This window comes from Psammomys obesus, unplaced genomic scaffold (assembly GCF_907164565.1).
Source record: "Psammomys obesus unplaced genomic scaffold, mPsaObe1.curated_primary_1811, whole genome shotgun sequence".
Classification (NCBI taxonomy): Eukaryota; Metazoa; Chordata; class Mammalia; order Rodentia; family Muridae; genus Psammomys; species Psammomys obesus.
The window spans coordinates 11,645,720-11,664,620 of NW_026596064.1; the positions used below are offsets into that span (position 1 = coordinate 11,645,720).

At 41.4% G+C, this 18,901-nt stretch overlaps 1 protein-coding gene across 1 annotated transcript in view; it reads left to right on the forward strand.

Moving 5' to 3' along the window:
• The window catches only part of Rnf168 (ring finger protein 168), a 26,484-nt gene extending 8,726 nt beyond the window's left edge, over positions 1-17,758 (forward strand). Inside the window, exons 4-7 of the mRNA XM_055625067.1 lie at positions 1,732-1,911; positions 4,650-4,750; positions 9,198-9,279; positions 11,310-17,758. Coding sequence (XP_055481042.1) covers positions 1,732-1,911; positions 4,650-4,750; positions 9,198-9,279; positions 11,310-12,266 — 1,320 coding nt within the window. The 3' untranslated portion in view covers positions 12,267-17,758. The remainder of the gene's footprint in view (positions 1-1,731; positions 1,912-4,649; positions 4,751-9,197; positions 9,280-11,309) is intronic.
• Positions 17,759-18,901: the final 1,143 nt, after the last annotated feature.

Genomic DNA, 18,901 nt, shown 5'->3' on the forward strand with positions numbered 1-18,901 from the left:
AAATGGCATTAGCTATGTTTAACTTAGGGTGAGGCTGGGGTCTTTCAGTCCTATGCAGATAACAAGTTTGTTGTTCATGGAGGCATCTTCTAACACGTGAATGAGTGAAAGGAGTATTCACTGAGTTTAGGTCAGAAGCTGCCATAGAAATGAAGCACAAAGTTTCGGAGTAAATTGTAAAGGAAGAGAAATGAGCCTACTGGATATACACAACCAACTGAGAATTTGTTGTAGTAAGCATCCATTTTGAATAGAAACAGCTGCTGCTTCGTAAATGTTAGTAGAATTGGAACATTTTACTCACCCAATTTGACTTCCAGAAAGAAGGCTCCTTGTTTGATTAGGGGAAGGGAGAGGTTGGAGATCTAACCCAGGCTGGACTTGAACTTGTCTCAGTCTCATACTAAGAATACAGGTGTGTATTACCACACCAAACTAAAGTCAAATGTCCAGGTCTTGCTTTTTTTGTTATGTGTACATGTGTGCCCACCCATGTGGCACCTGGAAATTGACATCTGGTGTCTTCCCTGATCATTCTCTACTTTGTTTTTTTAAACCCTAGTCTCTCTGGAGACTGGTCTACAGAGCAAGTTTAGGACAGCCAAGGCTATACAGAGTGACCCTGTCTCAAGGGAAAGAAAAGAAAAAGTAAAAACCTGGAGCTTATCAGTTTACCTAGAGAGGCTAACCTGTACGTACCTGGGATTTAGGTGGATGCTGAAATGTCCACCTTTTGTGTGGGGCTGGGATCCAAACTCAGTTCTTTATGCTTACATAGCATGTGCTTCACCACACTGAGCCATCTCCTCCCACCCAAAGCCCAGGCTTTGTTAGCTATAAAGGTGCTGTCTATGCTCAGAGAAGTGTGAGTCCTCTATCATTCTCCCCCTATTCCTTTTAGGCAAGATGACTCCTGAGCCCTGGGCCTTGCTTCTCTTTTTATTTCCCCTCAGCTAGTCTGTAAGCCAACAAGCTCCAATGAGCTTTCTGTTTTCACACACAAACACACAGACAGATAATATTTAAAAATAAACAAATGTGGTGCTGGAGAGAAAGCTCAGAGTTAAGAACACTCGCTGCTCTTCCAAAGGTCCTGAGTTCAATTCCCAGCAACCACATGGTGGCCCATAACCATCTATAGTAAGATTTGGTGTGCAGGCAGAATGTTATATAAATAATAAATAAATCTTTAAAACAAACAAACAAATGCCAGGAATGGTAGCTAATCCAGCTATCTGGAGGCAGAGGCAGGCCTCTGTGAGATTCAGGTCAGGCAGGATTACATAGAGGAGAGACCCTCTCTTTAAAAAAGAAAAAAGGCAACAGCTCAGTCTAGGATGTTTCTCCTTTGTCTCCCTTCTACCCTTGGGAATTCTTTTTCTTCTTAGTAAATCTGTTTGCTAAAGAGAGCAGCAGTAGCAGCAGCAACTAGGTTTACATTAGTCAGAACATGGCTTTCCAGGAGCTGAGAAAAAACACTTGTGTTTCTGTGTGGTAATGTGATGGAAACTCATAAGGACTGAGTGCTAGAGGTCTGACTCTTTGACCAAAGCTTTTTTGGGCTGATTATGGTGGCTTCCGGAGGTGGGACCTTGAACTGGCTGTATAGGAGTTTGCCCGTGGAGACTTGAAGTTCATTGGAGATAAATTCTTGCCAGTTTTCACTTATAATTATTGTGAATATGAATACATTAAAATTTTCAGAAAAGGGTGTTCTTCATTATTTTTAAGGTGGAAGCTGAGCGACAAGCCAGCAAAGAAGAAGAAAACAAAGCCAGTGAGGAATATATACAGAAATTGTTGGCAGAAGAAGAGGAGGAGGAAAAAAGACAGTTGGAAAGAAGAAGAAGCGAGATGGAAGAACAGCTGAAAGGCGATGAAGAACTGGCAAAAAGTCTAAGCATCGATATTGTAAGTTTTGACAGAGATGCTCTTGTGGCTTTGATTTTCCAAGGACCTGAAGAAACACCACAGCAATTAGAAGTTTTTTTTTTAGGGTATCTTTGTTCTACTTAAGGAAAAAAGTTTTTTGTTTTCTGTTTTTATGAGTATATGTCATATGTGTTTGGGTGTTCACAGGGCTAGAAGAGGGCATCAGATCCACTTGACATGGGTGCTAGAAAGTGTCTTAGATACTCTAGAAGAGCAGTGAGTGATTGTATTCTCTGAGCCATCTCTCCAACCCTGAAATAAATAATAACAGACTTTTCTTCTGTTTTGAGTTTTTGTTTTTTGAGGAAAAAATTCATGTAGTACTCATGGTACCATGAGTAGCAGCAATGGACAGATTGTAGGAGTTGGTTCTCTACTTCCTCTGTGTGGGTTCTAGGGTTCAAACTCTGTTCTTCAGGTGTGGTTGCAAATGTGTTTCCCCCTTGAGCCATCTCCTTGGTCCTTCCAGCCTACTCCTTAAATATACATTGAACCTGGGTTTTGTTATCTTACTGTTAAATTATTGCTTATAAAGAAAAATAAAAAGGCAAGATGGTAAAGCATGCTAAAACTTTCCCAGCACCCACATGGTGCATGATAGCTGTCTGTAACTCCAGTCCCAGGAAATTGGACACCCTGGCCTTTGAGTACCCTACAACATATGCTGTGCATGGACGTACACATAAGCACACAAATCAATAAAATAAAGTATAAGTTCTCATACTTACTCTGAACCAAACTGACTTAGACTCTGTGGGTGAGCCTTACTGTCTTCAGTGAGACCTAGGCTGTCTGAGATATTGAGGCTACACAGCCTCTGAGAATTAACTCCTTACTTTTGAAAATCACACATCTGAGTATATCTCACCTAAATATCTCACCCAGAGCTGGGTGGTGGCAGCGCATGCCTTTAATCCCAGTGAATTCCAGGACAGCCAGGGCTACACACAGAGAAACCCTGTCTCAGAAAACGAACAAAAAGTAGTATACCTATAATTTTCTTTTAGTGAATCTTACCACTTACAATGTACTTAAGCTTTGTGATCTTCTCCCCCTTTTGTTGTATATCCTTTTCTCAGTTTGACAGAATGATAAAGGGGATAATGAGAGGAATGGACATGAAAACATTTGAAGAGGGGAATTTGGAGTCACCTGTACTTGCTAATTCTGCTTTTCACATGAAGTTGGAGTAGATGTATTCAAATTTTAGAGTAATTTTGGTTTAATGTAAAATTTTAGAGATGGGTGAACAATTATGACTATTTCTGTCTAATAACTTTTGCTCGAGATATATTCTTGGTTCTTTAAATATTTTGCTCAATAGAATAAGGTAGCTACAATTACATGAGGCTTTCAGGGCCTGGGAGGATGGCTCAGTGGTTGAGTACTTCTACATTCCAGAGCACCCGGGTTTGATTTTCAGCACCTGCATGGTGGCTTACAACCATGTCTAACTCCAGTTTCAGGGCATCCAGCGTGCTCTTCTGAGCTCCTAGGGTATCAGGCCTGCATGGGGTGCATAGACATATGTGGTGCTGGCAAAATACCCGTACACATAAAATAAGTTTTTGGGTTTTTTGTCTTTTCAAGACAGGGTTCTTTGTGTGGCCTTGGCTGTCCATCAGGCTGGCCTTGAACTCAAGAGATCTGCCTGCCTTGGACTCCTGAGTGCTGGGATTAAAGGCATGTGCCACCACCTGGCATAGATCGTCTTTAAAAAACAAAACCCTGAAATTGTCAGCTAGGAGATTAATTAGTATCTTCATTTTTTTGAGGGACAGTGTATTTATATGTGTGCTGTGTTTCATTTTATGTATATACATGTATAATTTATAAATAACAATTTTATATATAGTAATGTTAATTTACACAAACTTGAACAAAAAAGTATATAATATTTATATATAATTATATATAGTAACAAATTTATTTAAGCTAGGCACACTTGAATGGGTTTAATTTTATTAATGTAGGTATTCTTCAATATATAAATTAGTTTTAGGATCTCCTATGCATACAAAAACCTAAAGACAGTCAAATCTTATATAAAATGGCACAGCTTTTCATATAACCTAAACATATCCCTCTGCATACATATTTTTATTATATTTATGTATTTAATGAGTGTGCGTGTGTGCGCGCGCACGTGCTTGCACATGTACGCATATGCATGTCACATGGAAACTGGTGGGTAACTTGTGAGAGTTGTTTCTGTTTCTGTCCTGTGGGTCTTGAGACTTGGTGATGGGCACCTTTTCTACTGAACCACCTTGGATCCTGTGGACTTTAAGTCATCACTTAGGACCTGTAATGTGTTGTAAATGCTGTGTGGATGCCTAGTGCAAAATAAAGTCTTGGGAATGAAAATGAAGTACGTACATGCTCAATATTCTTTAAGAGAACTCACAGAAATTAATTTTCTGAATAATGTTAAGAATTTTGAGTTAGGGGCTAGAGATATGGCTCAACAGGTAAGAGCACTGGCTGCTTTTCCAGAGGACCTGGGTTTGATTCTCAGCACCCACATAGTAGCTCACAGCTGTCTGGAACTCCAGTTCTAGGGCATAGTCTCACACACATATATAAGCAAGCAGAGCACACCAGCGTACATAAAATAAAAATAAAGTATTTGAAATTTTGAGTTAGTCTAATTCAAATCTACTTCATCATCAAGTTCTCTTTAATAATGTCTTTGTATGTTTTTCTTGTTACTGAAGAACGGTTCCAAAAATTTGAGTTCCAGAAAATCGGATCCAGTCACAAACAAGTCACAGAAGAAAAATACAAACAAACAAAAAAACTTTGGAGATATTCAAAAGTAAGTGAATATGACTGTCATTTAGCTATTGATCATTTACTGTATGCCTTTGGGTTTTGTTTATATTGACAACCGAGTCCTTAAGGTTTGTTAATGGGCTTTAATTTTGTGCTTTTAAAGATTTATTTACCAGCAGGGCATGGTGGCACATGCCTTTAATCCCAGAACTTGGGGAGGCTGAGGCAGGTGGATTGCTTTGAGTTCCAGGACAGCCGAGGCTACTCAAACAAACCTTGTCTTGAAAAAAGGAAACAAGACAAAAAGATCTATTATTATTATTATTATTTTGGCTGAATGTATGAAAATTCATTGGGAGTGTGCCTGGCCCCCCGCAGGTGCCGAAAGACAGAATTGGATCCTCTGGAACTGGAGTTACAGCTGGTTATGAGCCACAGTGCCCTGGGTCTCCATCAGGCATGGCAGCAAGCACCTGTACCCACTGCGCCATCTTATAAAAAGCTGTTTTAAAAAATTGACAGCTCGAGTGAGGCAGTTAGTGATGACACACGCTTTTAATACCAACACTGAGGAGGCAGAGGCAGGCAGATGTCTGTGAGTTCAAGCCAGCCTGGGCTACAGAACTAATTGTAGGAAGTTTTCAGAAGACCCAGGTTAAATTCTAGGACTCAAATAAGGTGGGGTGGCTCATAACTCTCTCAGGCAATACCATTCACTTTTCTGGCCTCTATAGACTATGAACACATATAGCATAAAACCACACAGGCATACACACATAAGTAAAAATAAAATGAATCTTTAAAAAAAATATGGGCTGGGTGCTGGAGAGATGTCTCAGTGGTTAAGAGCACTGTCTGCTCTTCCAAAGGATGCAGGTTCCATTTCTAGCACCCACATGGCAGCTTATAACTTGTCTGTAACTCCAGTCCCAAGAGATCTGATATCCTCACATCAATGTACATAAAATTAAATAAATGATTTTTAGAAATGTGGGCTAGAGTTGAGCATATTGGTACATGCCTTTAATCCCAGCACCTGGGAGGCCAGAGGGAGGCCAATTTTGAGTTTGATGCTAGCCTGGTCTACAAAGTGATTTCCAGACAGCCAGGGCTACACAGAGAAAACCAGTCTTTAAAAAACAAAAACAGGGCTGGAGAGATGGCTCAGTGGTTAAGAGCACTGTCTCCTCTTCCAGAGGTCCTGAGTTCAATTCCCAGCAACCACATAGTGGTTCACAACTATCTATACTGGAATCTGATACCTTCTTCTGGCATGCAGATGTACATTTGGATAGGGCACTCATCTACATAATAAATAAATAAATCTAAAAACAAACAAAACCAAAATCACCTGTTTTTGAGGCTAGACTAGTCTCCAAGTCAAATTCTAGGACATCTAAGGCTGTAACACAGAAAAACCCTGTCTTGAAAAAAAAAAAAAAAAAGAGAGAGATCTCTTTTTAAAGTAAGAAATGAGGACTGACAAGGTAGCTCACTGGATAAAAGTGCTTGCAGTACCAGCCTGGCAATCTGTTAGATCCCTAGAGCCCTTGTAAAGGTGGCAAGAGAACTGCCTCCCCAAAGTTGTCCTTGGCATGCATGTATAACATAAATACATAAACACACACAGTGGCATGCATGTACTAACGGAATCATCAAACCTGTTATACACACTCAATAACAGATCATAAGGATAGTAAGAGATGAGAACTGAAGTCTAGTATAAGGAGATGAAGGAACCTCAGAGGGAGGGAACTTTATAACCAGACACACATATTCTCTCTCTCTCTCTCTCTCTCTCTCTCTCTCTCTCTCTCTCTCTCACACACACACACACACACACACACACACACACACACACACAGAACATTAAACCAAGTAGTATGTATGTGAGTTTTAAGCTTTTTAAAAAGAATTCCATGGATACTTTAAAGTACATCAATCTTAATGGTAGTTTTTAGGGAATTTCTGCATGTCAAAATAACCCTCTGGCTAGAATATTTGCACAAATGCCAGACATTGTGGCACATGCCCTTAAGCCCCACACTTGTAAGACAGGTGGAACTCTGTGAATTCGAGGCCAGCCTGGTCTACATGGATCTCCATGACAGCCAAGGCCCTATTATGGAACCCTATCTTAAAAAAAAAAAAAAAAAAAAGGAGAAGACCGAAAATCTTCCTCCAAGCATTCCCATATCTCCCCCTTTGCCCCTTTGCTCTCTTTCAAGTTCATGGCCTTTTAAAATTAATTACTATTATATGCATATATGTATACCTATATACATATATATTCCAAAATATAACCTCTTTGGTCTGTATAATAACATTGCTCATATCTTCAGGACTAGCCACTTGGTACTGGATACTAATTGTTGGGCTCTTCCCTGGGGAAGACAGTTTCTTCTACTCAGTATTGCTTGGTTGCTTGTAGTTCTTTCTTTAGGGTGGAGGCCTTGTGGGCTTCCCCGTTTCCACTTTGGCATATCAAAATTAAGTAATTATAACCTCAAAAAGAAAAGAAAAATAAATTATATATATATATATATATATATATATATATATATACACACACACAAAAATGTTTACATGAGGTTCACTCTAGAACTTTCCAGTGATACTCCTTTCCCATTACATGATTTCTATGGTTCTTACATATGTGAACTACTCTTTTTTCATAAATTTTTTTTTTTTTTTTTTTTGAGACAGGGGTTTCTTTTTTCTCTGTGTAGCCCTGGCTGTCCTGGAACTCACTTGTCGATCAGTTTGACCTCCAGCTCATAGATCTGCCTGCCTCTGCCCCCTGAGCACTGAGATTAAGGGCATGCACCACCACTGCCTGGCCATAAAGTATTTCTTTTCATGAGGTGTACCACTCTGTGTGTTTTCTTGATAAGGTCTTTAAGATATAAGAAAAAGTTACCAAGGGCTATGGTTGCTTTTTAAAAGGATGCTTTGAACTAGGTATGATTGACACACATTTTAGTCCCAGTTAATCTAAAGACTAACTAAGGCAGGAGAACCTCAGGTTTGAGGCCAGCCTAGACAGTGTAAGTGACATAGTGAGCCCTTTTCTGAAAGGGAGGAAAAGGCTATAGAAATTCATGTTTTATAGTTGGCCGGCAGTGAGTGAGGTAGAATACTGCAGAGCCCACTGACCCTTCACATTGCCCAGGACACACACAAGCATCTTAAAATCAAGTTCCAGAGGAGAAACAAAGCTATTTGAAGGGGCTGGAGAGATGGCTCAGAGGTAAGAGCACTGGCTGTTCTTGCAAAGGTCCTGAGTTCAATTCCCAGCAACTACATGGTGTCTCATAATGATGATATCTGTGCCCTCTTCTGCCCTGAAGGTACACATGAAGGCAGAATACTGTATAAGTAGTAAATAAATAAAATTTAAAGCTATTTGAAGAGGGTAGTGGAATCCTCTCATCTAAATGTTGAGGTGTCAGATGTCTACATGGTTCTTGGAGTTGAAAGAAGAGCAGATATAATCTGTCAGCTATTAATTTGTACGAACTGCCACCAATAAAGCAGTTTTCCCACAGGAAACAATCATTTTAAACTAAGTACAAATATGTTGGGGGGAAGGTTGTTAACCTATTTTTGGCATTTTTAAAAAGATTTATTGCTTTATTATTTATACAGTACTCTGCCTGCATGTATACGTACACACCTGAAGAGGGCACCAGATCTCATTATAGATGGTTGTGAGCCACCGTGTGGTTGCTGGGAAATTGAACTCAGGACCTCTGGAAGAGCAGCCAGTGCTCTTCACCTCTGAGCCATCTCTCTGGCCCCTATAAATATGTTAACATGCATTAATACCTGGGTTCTTGCTGGAAGAAACAAAAAAAGCCATTTTCTCAAGCAGATTTTAAGAAAAAAATGTAATAACCAAAATTTCTGGCAAAACAAAATATTATCCAATTAAAATATTTATTATTATTTGGAGTTTTTTGAGACAGAGTTTCTCTGTGTTGCTCTGGCTGTTCTGGAACTCGCTCTGTAGACCAGGCTGGCCTCAAACTCAGGAGTCCTCTGCCTCCTGAGTACTGGGATTAAAGGTATGTGCCACCATTGCACAACCTAAAATGGTATTTTCGTTAATTTTGAGAAACTTTGTCGTCTTTCATTGCTTGATCCTATCAACCTTTTAAACCCTTTTCAAATTTAATATGACCTTTTTTTCTTTTACAGTAAAATACAGTACTGAACTCCCATCTCCACCCCTGCATTGTTAGGACAGGAAGCTAGGATCTCCAGCGTGCTGGCAAGGCACTCTTCACTGTCCTGGAATACTCAAGGTTTCAGGTTGTATCTTAAAGTTGACCTGAGACCTGGAGATGAAATCTGCTCCAGTGAGAAAAGTAGACAGCAAACAGAACCTTTAGGCATAAGTGGCTCGTCAACCTTTATCATACTGAGTTTTTTCAAAGCATTCAAGTTTTAGTAAACTTTTAACATTTTTTTTGTTTGTTTGTTTAAAGGTATTTGTTACCTAAGTTGAAGTCTGAGTCAGCATGGCCATGTCAAGCTGTGCATGGAGAAGACAAAAGCTGCATGTCGAAGGTATGTGGATGCTGAAGAGGCTGGGAGTTGGGCACTGACTCCCCCTGTGAGGCACTAGGACCTGTGCTGTCCAGGCTCACTTTTCTCTAATGAGCAGGGACAGATAGGTTTGTCTGTTACCAGAGGCCTCTGCCCTGGTTACCAGTGGATGCCTCCCTAAGAAATGTGCAGACAAGTGAGTCTCTGTGTCCAGTCAAACTGTCTTTTAGGATTTTGTTGATTTATTTTTTTTAAAGGTTTTGAATTGTTGTTGTTGAAAAGAGGTGGTTACTATGTGTAGCCCTGGTTGTACTAGAACTGGCTCTGTAGACAGCCTGCCTCTGCCTCACAAATGCTGGGGATAAAGTGACTTATTATGTGCATTGATATTTTGCCTGCATGTATGTCTGTGTGAGGGTGTAGGATTCCTTGGAACTGGAGTTAGAGACAGTTGTGAACTTCCATGTGCATGCTGGGCGTTAAACCCAGCTCCTCTGGAAGAACAGCCAGTGCTCTTTTTTTTTTTTTTTTTTTTTACAGTTTATTTATTTGGTGGACATTGGTATTTTGCCTGCAAATATGTCTGTGGGAGGATCTGTAACTCAGATTTTGGAATTATAGACCATTGTGAGCTGCCATGTGGTGGGAATTGAACTCAGGTCCTCTGGAAGAGTAGCCAGTACCCTTAACCACTGAGCCACCTCTCCAGCCCCCCAGCCAGTGTTCTTAACTGCTAAGTCATCTCACCAGCCTTGTGTATAACTGTTTTGCTTGCATGTGTGTTTGTACAACATGTAGCTGTCTAGTGCCTAAGGAGGTCATAAGGGCATTACCCTGGCACTGGAGTTAGAGTTTTGACTTGCCATGTGGGTGCTAGCAGTCAAATCTGAGTCCTCTGCAAGAGTAGCAACAGGTCCTCTCAACCACTGAGCCAATTCTCTAACCCAAGCCTTTTGTTTTCAAACATAGGCAGTAGGCTAGATTTGGCTTATGGGCCATGTATTTTATTGTTTTTTTGGTTTTTAGTGTTTGGGGTTTGTTTCTTTTTTGAAACAGAGTTTCCTTTTGTAGCCCTGGCTGTCCTGGAACTCACGCTGTGGACCAGGCTGGCCTCAAACTCAGAGATCCGCCTACCTCTGCCTCTCAAGTGCTGGGATTAAAGGAATGTGATACTAGGCCCAGCTTGGGCCATGGTTCCTGATCTCTGACTAACATGATAAAATTTACACAACTGAATAGGTTACATCTGGCACCAGTTTACCTAGAAGACTTTAAGATGGAAGGAGTGTCTTTTAGGAGGGCAGGGTTGGGTGTGTCTGCTAAGGAATCCTCACCACTCAGATCCTAAGCAGAGGCCTAAAACATAACACCCAGCGAGAAAACCAGTTATTTCTGGTAACATCCCAAGTGAACAGTTCCCAGGAGTTATTTGTTCCTGGTGAGAGTTATAAGTCACTTTCAAGCTTTGGCTTTGTGGGGAGGAAAAAAAAAAAAAAAGTGTGTATTTTGCCTGTACTGGTGCCTGTGGGGGCCAGAAGAGGGCAACAGATCCCCTGAAACTGGAGTTACAGGGAGCTGTGAACTGTCATGTGGGTTTTGGAAATTCAGTCTAGGTCCTCTGGATGTACAGCCAGTTTTCTTAGCCATCAACTCATCTCTCCAGCTCTGCAAATTGAGTTCTTCACCCTAAGGGCTAGGTAAAAGAAAGTGTGTATTTTTGCTATACTCTAATTTACTGTTTCTTCTAATGTTGAATGCAGAAACAAAACACAGTACTAGTCATAGTACTTATGACTTTGTCGTTGAGAGAAAACACAAGTATTGATTAGGAATGGTGCCATATGCCGGGGCTTGGGAGGCTAAGGCGGGAGAATCTTATGTTTGAGGTCTACATGAGACCTTGTCTCAGACACAGACAGACATGTATGTTCATAAAGGATATTAAAATGATAGTAATATGTGATGGTGTATAATGACTGTTCACCTATGGTATCAATGTAGCTGGCTTAGATGTTTTCTTTTTATATACTCAGTAATTTTGTTTTCTACAGGAAATTGACAGTAGTGACATGAAGAGCCCTGTGTTGCAAGACACAGAAATTGAAAAAGATATGCCAACACTTTCTCCACAAATAGGCCTAAAATCTCAAGAACAAGGTTTAGAGTTTTTGGCAGAGTTACCTGTGCCATGGTTATGTATAAGGGATGCTGAACAGTGCCTTGAGGGAAAAGTTGAGACAGTGTCAACCAATCCTAATGACTTAGGTGTTGTATATCATGATGGACCTGGAGCCAAAGTTTCCTGCTCTAATGAAGCTACAGTTGAGCCTTCTGGCGAAATAGAAAATAAAGAGCATTCTGTGTCAGGTATGAACCAGTTAACTGGGGACAACAGAGTTCCAACAGAGAGTAGAATGTATCACCTACTAGTCGGAAAAGAGATCTCCAAAAGAGAAAACCAGGAGTCTGTATTTGAAGAAGTCATAGATCCATGCTTTTCTGCTAAAAGAAGGAAAACATCCCTCCAATCCTCAGATCAAGAAACAAGATCAAGAAGTGAATCAGATCAAGAAGTGAATTTTACACAAAAACTGATAGATTTGGAACATATGCTTTTTGAGAGACATAAGCAAGAAGAACAGGACAGACTGTTAGCATTACAGCTTCAGAAAGAGGTGGATAAAGAACAAACAGTGCTAAACCGGCAGAAAGGATCCCCAAATCAGTACCAGTTGCGCACACCTTCACCCCCAGATAGGCTGCTGAATAGACAGAGGAAGAATTCCAAAGATAGGAATCCTGTAAAGCAAACCAATGCAGAACATTCAAAATCTCAGAGGAGCACAAAAGATGAATATTGGCAACCCTTTAAAAACACATGGAAGGATTCAGTTAATGGAAGAAAGATGCCAAGTTCTATTAAAGACAATTGTAATGTATCTAAAAGCACCTATCCCTTACAGCCTAGTAAGTCACAGAAAAGCATTTTTCAGATGTTTCAGAGATAACGAAGCAAAGCATGTGGAGAGTGTTCTGTAACCTAGGAAAGCTGTATTGCAAAGCTAGCTCTTCCATCATAAAATCCCGAAGTGTGGTATTAACTTCTGCTCAGCAAGCACGCTTATTCTCAAACTGTGGCTACAAAGGAAGAATCTATCAACGTGTTTCTGCAAAAGTCAGCAATAAGGAAAGGTCCTTGATTGTTTCTGTTGTCAATAACGGCTGTGCTCTAAGTGCCATGCCTTCACAGGTAAAATGCCTTGGTCAGGGCATCTTCAGGTGCCATTTCCCTTTCCAAACATTGTTTTAGGCTTGCTGCTGCTGCTGTTTTTGGTTTTGTTTGTTTGTTTGTTTTGTTTTTTTAATGAATGGGTAAAGAATCCACACAAGTACCTTCTATAACACTAGAGTAATTAATTCCCATCCTAACTATAATTTTAAAAATTTTAGCATTTCTTTTGACTTAAAATGGATTAGTATCAACATCGATTAGTTGACAAAAAGGCTGCTAGACTGTTAACACAAAAGGGTTTCAATAGGGTGGGCTGAGCGGTAGATTGGTGATAGGGGTCCCTGGAGCTGAATTGGGTAATCAGAAACTGGGTCCAGAATGGACACCAGATTTCTTGTTGTGGAACATTTTTCTTCATCCCTTCTTTGTCAAGTGGCAGAAAAATAGTTTACAGCTTTTCACACCATGGTACTTTGGTGTGAAAAGGCAAACATTGGGCTATTTCTACTGTTGGAGTGTAGAAAAGGGAATTTACTGCAGGAAATCACCCCATGCTCTACAGTTGAACACCATGCGTTAATGTCCTTATCGCTTACTGGCTCACACTTTGGCTTGTTTGTGCACAGAGATAGAAAGTGGTGTGTTGGGTCTGTCCCAGCTTTCTCTGGAAGGTAAATGCAAATGCAACTGACTTCATGTTGTGAAATTTGCTTCTGCTACCCTCTTTCCTTTCATTAAGACAGCTTTTAGTAAGCCATAGTATCAGCAGCGTTTCTCCTGTGTCGTGGTATTCATTTACTGTCAAACTGTCCGAGTGCAGTGTTTGGCTCCATCCACATTTTTGTCGTTTGAACTTTTCCTTCCATGTTTTGAGATTGTTTTTATGTTTATGTTGCCATATTTTTTTTCAAACGTTTTACTTGATGCTTAAAAGAGACAGTGTTGGCTTCAAATTGAAAGTTAATGCATTGAGGAGCTAGAGATACGGCTCAGCGGTTAAGAACACTGGCTGCTCTTCCAGAGGACCTGAGTTCAATTCCCAGCAACCACATAGTAGCTCATGACCATGATAGGAACTGACGTCCTCTTCTGTCACACAGGCATACATGCAAATAGAACACTCATATGTAGAAATCAATAAATCTTTAAAAAATTTCATTAAATCTTTGTGGAATAGTTCATGACCAAAAAGGGAAGAAAAACAGGCCACAGTGTGGCATAGTTAGAATTTATAATTTATATACTTCCCTTCCTGTTTGTCCATGGGAAGTCATCCTCCTGAATGAAGGTGATTTTCAGATTTTTAGTTTCTCTGTTTAGTTTTGATTCCTACTGTTTATGCCTTTGTGTTAAAAGTATTAAATTTTTTATTGGTCATTAGTGAAATGCTTTTTCCTCATTTTTGTTGAAAAATATTTAATTTCTTAGAGTATTAAAGTTGTGCAGGTGTTGGAAATAAAGTTTAAAAAAATTAAAAAGAGGCCAGGCATGGTGGCACAGCTTACCTAATCCCAGTACTTGAGAGGGAGCAGCAGGGGCATTTATGTGAGTTCTTAAAACAAATTTAAAAAAGAACGATTAATGAAAGTTGATGCTCATGTTTATTTTACCACACTTTTTTAAAAAAATGGCTACAAACCATGCACGTCAACCTCACGGATGCCAAGGCTGGAGGATTTTGATCTGATGATCCAGCTGGGCTGCATATTAAGACCCTGTGTGTGGTGTTAGAGGGGGACCCACAGCCTTGCACATGCTAGCTAAGCATCTCTCACTGAGCTACATTTCCAGCCCAAGTGGAACCACTCAAAAACCAAAACAAAAATAATAAAACTCCCAAAAAAACATGGTTGCTGGGCAGAGTAGCGTATGCTTTCAATCCCAACACTTAAAAGAAAAAGGCAGGCACAGATCTCTGTGAGTTTGAGGCCAGCCTTGTTTACAGAGTGAGTTCTAGGCTACACAGAGAAACCTTGTCTCCAGAAACAAACAAACAAACAAACAAAAAAGTGAGTGGCTGGAGATGGAGCACATGACTGGGAGGGGTGCTGTTCAGAACCTTTGCATGGATGGGCAGGAGGTATGCTGGGAGGTGGGAGACAGCCTGAGACTGAGAGTTTTTCTCCCTGACCAGCCTTCACAGCCTTTGGTGAGTGGTGCCCATCCTAGAAGGGGCTTTTCGTTGAATGATTTTTGGCAGCTGCCTTGAGTCACCATGTGCCTGTAAGATCCTTACCCATGCTTCAAAAACCAACTAGCAAAACACAACCTACAGCTGGGTGCCATGGCACATTCCTGTAATCCCAGCACTTGGGGAGGCAGAAGCAAGCTGATGGCTGTGAGTTCGAGGCCAGCCTGGTCTACAAAGTGAGTCCAGGACAGCCAAGGCCACACAGAAACCCTCTCTCCAACAAACGAGAACCCCCACAACCTACAACAGGGGTCTACAAGAAAAAAGTTTTTGATAGAGTTGGCTGTAATAGCCTGTGCATTCAATTCCAGGCAGGTAGATCTCAGAGTTCTAGGCCATCCTTGGCCCAACAGAGGTTCCAGGCCAGCCAGGGCTAGAGAGTGCTAAATAATGTGACCCTGTTTCCAAAAAGCAAATAAAAGCAAGGGCTGGAGCAATGACTCAGCAGTGTAGAGCACTTCCAGGGGACCTGGATTCAATTTTCAGCACCCACATGTCAGCTTACATGTGTAACTGTTCTGGATTTCCTGGGCACCACCCATGATGTGATGCACAGAACTGTCTCCATGTGTAACAGAAGTAACGTAACGGTGAAGCCGCAGTGGGTGTGCAATATGGGTCCAGGCAATCTTGGCGTGAAGGAGATTGTTACAGCTCTGAGGGGAGAGGTTTCCCTGTGTCTGTGTTACCACTGGAGGACACAACAAACCACAAGAGAGAGATTATTGGGAGAGACTCTGGAGGGTGGCTGCCTCTGCTTAGGTAAAAAGCGGCAGGGAAATAACCAGGAGACAAGAAACCAGGGTTTCTTGGGGTGTGGAGTTTCCCAGGGTATGGATAGGTGCTATTTCAAGTCCTGAGCTTGTAGGGAGCCAGGAATTGGTGGGTTTTCCAAACCTGGAAGTGAGCTTGGACTTTATACCCTATAGGAGAACACTGAGACAGTCTAACCATAAATTTGAAAGTCATTTGCTTCCTAAGCTAGCAGGAGCTTAGGGTGTGGGAGAGGATCGACCCTGAAGACCTCTGAGAAGGAAATGCTTTCCAACTGTTGCCTGTATCTCTGACATAGCCCTGTTAGTCCACTTCTAGACAAGGGATTTGAAGGCTGTAGTTGGATAATGATAAGAAAGCAAAACACAAGGAGCAGGAGATGGCCCTTCTCTTCCAGAAGAACACATGGAAGCTCACAGCTCTTATGCCCAGTTCCAGGAAATCCACCACCCTCTCTGGTCTCCACAGATACTGCACACACAATGTGAACACACATATGCAGGCAAAACACCCTACAAAAATTAATAAAATGTAAATAACATCTTAGGGACTGAGGTAGCCCAAAGCTAGCTTCAACCTTGACATGCTAATAGGCACCACAGTCATATGTTCTTGGAAAAGCGACAGGTCCCTTTTGCTGGAGATAAAGAGCATGACTCCTTTTAGCAAGTAGAAACTATCTTCAAGCACCCGAGAGAATGCTGGCTTTTGTCTAAATTTCACGCTTTGGGAAAAGGAATTTCTTTGGGTGGGAGGTAAAACAGGGTTTCATGTAGCCCAGGCTGGCCTGGAATTTGCTATCTAGCTGAAGATGACCATAAACTGATTCTCCTCTCACTATCAAGTTCTGGGACTGCAGCTATGTGCCACCATGCCTGGACCTTTTATTTGTTTATTTGTTGGTTTTGAACTTTAGCCGCTGTTTACTCCTATTGCAAGTCTGTTTGTTTGTTTATTTATTTATTATTATTATTACTATTATTATTTTGTAGCCCCGCTGTCCTGATACTTACTCTGCAGATCAGGCTGGCCTGGTAGCTTCTGCCTCTGTCTTGCTGGGATTAACGGCATAAGCCACCATGCCCAGCTCAAATCCCTTTTCTTTATAGGAAGCCAAAGCAAAGGAGTCTGGGAATTGTTTGAAGTCATAACAGTTTAGAACAGCATCTTGGAGCTGAAAGAAGAGGAAGGAAAACAAGCTACAGGTGTTATAAGTAGAGTCTCCTCTATCCTAGGCTGCCCTTTAACTCTCAAGGTAGTTCAGGATGATCCTGAACTTCTGATCTTTTCTGACTTGGAAAGAACTGGGATCCAGGTGTATGCCACCACACCTGGTTTTATTCTATGGACTGAATGCAAGTACGCTACCCATAAGCAACATTCTCTACCCAGATGCCTAGAAATATCCAAACCCAGCACAGAGATCTGCCTGCCTCTGCCTCCCCAAGTGCTGGGATTATAGGCATGTGCCTCCACACCTGGCTTACTTTGGTTTCTTTACTGAGTCCATTCCATACAGTTTGTTTTTTGAGACAGGGTCTCTCTGTGTGTCCCTGGCAGTCCTGGAACTTGCTATGTGAATGAAAATAAGGACATGGCCACTTCAAGGTATGATTGAGAAGGGTTTTATTGTAGGTATGAGGGAGAGAACAGCCAGAAACATCTAGAAGAGTCCAGAGTGAACATGGCAGCAGAACAGACTGGCCATGAGAGGGGAAGAGAGAAGAGAAAGAGGACCAAGAGAGTGCATGGGAACTGAGAGACTGAGTAATTGAAGCAGCTGTTACACAGGGCTGGGGGAAGGAAAGCAAGGCCCAGACGCTGAGCTGGAGAGGTTTAGGGTAGGGGATGGGTGAAGAACCAGCCTGCCTCCATCTTAGGATCGAAAGCCATCTTACAGTAAAGACAAACCACCCATTCCTGTTTATGATTAAACCTGTTTCTCAAGGATTGGGCTGTGCCCCACCTGTAACCTTAACTACAAATGGTTCTGTACTGCCTGTACCAGAAAACAGCCACATGTCTTTGTTTCAAAAAGTTATGACCCTACCTTGCAACCCTACTTTTGTTTCACAAGATCACTATAACCACTTGCCATGACCATCTTGCTATGACCACCTTGTTATGCTCCGCTCCTGTAACCCCACCTATTTGCTGCCAAATCCCCATTTGGAAACCTCCTACCCCTGGGCTATATATAAAAGCCCTTCTTTTCCTCATGTCCAGTGCTGATCTCTTGAAGTCTACTTTTAGGGAAAGACATCCCGTGTATACAAAATAATAAAAATAATAAAGCTTGCTTGAATTAATTGCTTGCTTGAATTAATTTGGCCATGCTGATTTCAGTCAGTAGTCTTTCTCCTTGAGTCTTTGGGATTAGCACAGGGTGGGAAGTGTGGATGATGATTGAGTGAGTGAGTGAGTGATGAGTGAGACTTGTCCCAGGTTTCTTTGGGACCTAATAGAAAGAAGCAAACAAAAACCTCTGACCTACATTGACAAGATGGAGGAATGTGTGTGGCAAGAGGAGGCTCATCCACATACATCCAGGAAAGAGAAAACTTCAGTAAGGATCAATTAAGGACAGTAATGGTGGTGCACGCCTTTAACCTCAGCTGGGGAGGCAGAGGCAGGCAGAGTTCTGTGAATTTTGGGCCAGCCTAGTCTACATAGTAAGACCCTGTCTCAAAAGCAAATAGAGCTAGAGCAATGAATTAAGAGGACTTGTTCTTAAAAAAAGACCCAGACTCAGTTCACCCAAATGGAGATTCACAGCCATTCATAAATTGTCCATGGGTACCAGACACACAGGTGATGTGCACACATATAGCAAGACAAAATAATACAAAATGTTTTTAAATCTTCAAAAAAAAATCAAGATAACCTAAACAAAACACACGCACAAAGGATCAGTTGGAGAAGAGAGGGAACCTCGATGGATCCGTAAAAGGCTTGAGTGTTCATGATGACTATAATTAGAGTTGCTGATTCAAAAGAACAACCGGCACCACTCCATAGGTTCTTACCTGAAGTGCCATTGGTCCTGTGCCATTCCCCACCCCTAAGGGTGCCAAAATTCCTCTCTGAAATTGCCTCCTTATAAAATTAAGCCCTAAGACATAATCATTAAATTCCCAGTGTTTCTGGGAGGATACATCCTACAAATAACAGAGAACTTGGATAAGATCAAATTTCTCTCTCGAAAGGAGGGCACGTGAATAATTGGAAATGGAGCATAATGAAGTAACTCTCCGGGGGTAAACCTGAATTTACAAAAAATAAGGCTAGACAAGGAGTGACAGCAAGAGACACTGACGTTAGACCAACCAGGCACCTTAGGAGCAGACAGCTTGCTTCCCACTGTGAGTGCTGAGAAGACCTTGTTTTCATAAATCAAACGATTATAGGAGCTAGATGCATCCCCACATCCCAGCTACTTAGGAGAC